The sequence below is a fragment of the Primulina huaijiensis genome, unplaced genomic scaffold (genome assembly GCF_012295235.1).
Source record: "Primulina huaijiensis isolate GDHJ02 unplaced genomic scaffold, ASM1229523v2 scaffold208164, whole genome shotgun sequence".
NCBI lineage: Eukaryota > Viridiplantae > Streptophyta > Magnoliopsida > Lamiales > Gesneriaceae > Primulina > Primulina huaijiensis.
Window position 1 is genome coordinate 3,723 of NW_027355162.1, and position 2,700 is coordinate 6,422.

Sequence of the window (2,700 nt, forward strand, 5' to 3'; positions counted from 1 at the left end):
GAGAACAAATGATTTGGCACCTCAGTACATTTCCTCAGATTGCAGATAAAAGAACACCAACTGGAATAAACAAAGAAAGAGATTTCTATGAGCAATACCAGTATACCACCCCCACTAGCACGGAATTCACCAGAGTACCGTGAGATGCTACAAACATGAAAACAAGTGTGAACTAATCTAGTGATATGCAAAATTGGAAACGAGATGACAGCCATTAAGTAAACTGGATACTGGAAACAAATAGGTAACATAGGTATAACAGAAGCATCATGCTTCACATCTTTCAAAACAACATAAACAAAAATACAAAAGAGAGTCCAAAAAAGGTAAAAATCCACTCGAAGGTCTCTTAAGTAGTAAAAAGACAAAACACCTAAGTGTTGGTGGCTCTGGTGTAAATCTGCTGGCTTGAATGAACTGACACCATTCTGATCAAACCTTTAGCCATCAATTCTCTAATGGCCCTCCTTGCCAGTGATCCATTGATCTGTGAATACATATTTGATTGGATCAGATGTAATTAGTGCAGTCCATATAGCAAAACAAATTTATATCAAGAAATTTAACTGTAACAAAAATGGGTAATCAGAACACAAGGTTTCACATTGACACAAGAGCTGCCATCCATTAAATCAAGAGACTGCAAGACATAAGAATATCAAGCCTTTATACACTAGGAAAAGGGGTGACCAAAACACAAAGTTTCATTTTGAGACAAGGGCTGGATAAAACTATTTTCCATACACATACTTGAGCTAGACAAGTTCATTAACTAATATAAATCTAGATAACTTCCATCCCAACTGATGTTGAACTTTGTATTCGCCAGGAAGAATTCAAGAAGACTGCCAAACATACCACAAAACCATATATCAAAACAATTACATGGTCAAGAGAGTTTCAGTTAACTACAAATCCTACAGGAGAATGCATAAAAAAACAAAGGAAGCATCTATAAAAGGAGAAAATAATCCAACTTATGAATCCAATTCCTACTCTGTCAAAGCAGAAACTGTTCAATTAAAGAGCTAATCATAAAGAAATATTTGAAGGTAGCATTCATGCAGGAATTTGAAATTGCAACCACAAACCAAGAGAATAGGTTCCCAACAGTCCACATCTCCACATCCACGCGAACACTAATTAAACCATGAAAAACCACATCGCCACGATCGCCAAAATTAGTACATAACCATCATCACATTCCAGGTAGCACAAAAATTAAACACAACCGAATCCACAAAGATTTTTAGACAAGAAAAATGTTTAACAGCAAATTCATGATGCTAAAAACAAACTGAAAACAACTCATAAATCAAGCATATGGCGCAATCCATCTATCAAAGAAGGAATAAACTCACTCTGAGACGGTCGGAAAGAACCGAAGGAGTGATGAGCTTGTACTTAGGAGCCTCGGACAGCAGTTTGTCGTAGGTCGCCTTATCAAACATCACCATGTTGTTCACCTTCTCCTTTTGCTTACCCTTGCTCCATTTCTGCAAATGCAACATTTCACCAAATCAAAGTTTACTCTTGGGGCCACGTACGGCCAATAACACACGCACACAACGCAGAAAAGCAAAAATAAGCAGTAACCTTCTTCTTCTGTTTTCCACCACCGGACTTCGCCGGCTTGGATGCTGGCGGAGGAGCTTTTTCCTTCTTCGGCGCCTGAAAAAGAAAATAGAAACATGATTAACCAGAAATCACAAATGGGATTTCAGCTTGTGCAATTCAGATCACCGCCTTACCATTGGAAAATGAAGCGTAGGAGTCGGTCGAGAGGCGGCGGATAATCGTAGCCAAAGGCGGAATGAAGAGAGTACGATTAGTGATCGAAAACCTAGTTAGGGGTTTTATTTTGCTTCGCTCTGTAAAACGACGTCTTATCTTCTCCCATTTGGGCCATAAGGTAAGCCCAATCAGAAGCCCAAATTGCGCTAAATGTGGTTCTCTGAAAATGAAATGTTTGTATAATAAATTAAAAACCAATTTATTTATTATTTATTATTTATTATTATTATTGTTATTTTTTATTTTTACTGCTTTAGCAATAATATTTAGCAGTTAATTTAAGCAGGATAGTTTCAAAACAATATATTTTATGTGTCAAATAAATTAAACATACACCTATATGTTAAAAAAAAACAATGCAAAATCTTTTGTTCGACTCTATTTCACTTCCCCTTTTCGTCACAACTATCTATAATCGAATTTCATGTCGAGTTTAGTGGTTTTTCGAGTCATTCTTATAGTGTGCGTCGATTATGAAGATTACCGGTTTTTTATCAGCTCGATATCTCCATATGAGTTGTTTCTTGATAGAGTGTTTCTTGTTTATTTACTAGTATTTTGGTAATGTGATATAGATTGACCCGCTTTATATTTACAAAAATAATAATTTTCTGACATAAAAAATTTTATTTTTTAATGAACTGGGTCCGATTTCTAAGAATTAAATGAGGAGCGGGGTCTTAAACTCAACTCTTTATTTTCTAAATTAAGCATAACGATAATCATCATCGATTCGAAAGGATAAGGGACATAATCAAATATGTAATCCGACTCTAAATTCCCTTAATCCAGCGTGTTTATACCGTGTGCTTACCAATTATTCTTAAACACAACGAATCAATTTTAAAAAAGTGAAGGATCAAGAATATTGTGCACTAATCTTTGCCTTTACACATGTAATAATAA

The 2,700-nt window shown here is 35.6% G+C and overlaps 1 protein-coding gene across 1 annotated transcript; it reads right to left on the reverse strand.

Annotated features, from left to right (window-relative positions):
- Positions 1 to 205: 205 nt before the first annotated feature.
- LOC140966875 (small ribosomal subunit protein eS25y) lies at positions 206 to 1,890 on the reverse strand. Its single transcript, XM_073427150.1, has 4 exons — positions 1,752 to 1,890; positions 1,597 to 1,671; positions 1,362 to 1,496; positions 206 to 487 (listed from the first exon to the last, which is right to left on the reverse strand). Exons 1-4 carry the CDS (start codon positions 1,752 to 1,754, stop codon positions 374 to 376), a joined length of 327 nt encoding a protein of 108 aa, XP_073283251.1. The 5' UTR covers positions 1,755 to 1,890; the 3' UTR covers positions 206 to 373.
- Positions 1,891 to 2,700: the final 810 nt, after the last annotated feature.

Bases quoted from the DNA above. Each gene is read 5' to 3' on its own strand.
- LOC140966875 (XM_073427150.1), bottom strand. The intron at 1,497-1,596 runs GTTACTGCTTAT...TTGCATTTGCAG, and splicing joins GTGGAAAACAGAAGAAGAAG to AAATGGAGCAAGGGTAAGCA. The intron at 488-1,361 runs GTGAGTTTATTC...ATGTATTCACAG, and splicing joins TTCTTTCCGACCGTCTCAGA to ATCAATGGATCACTGGCAAG.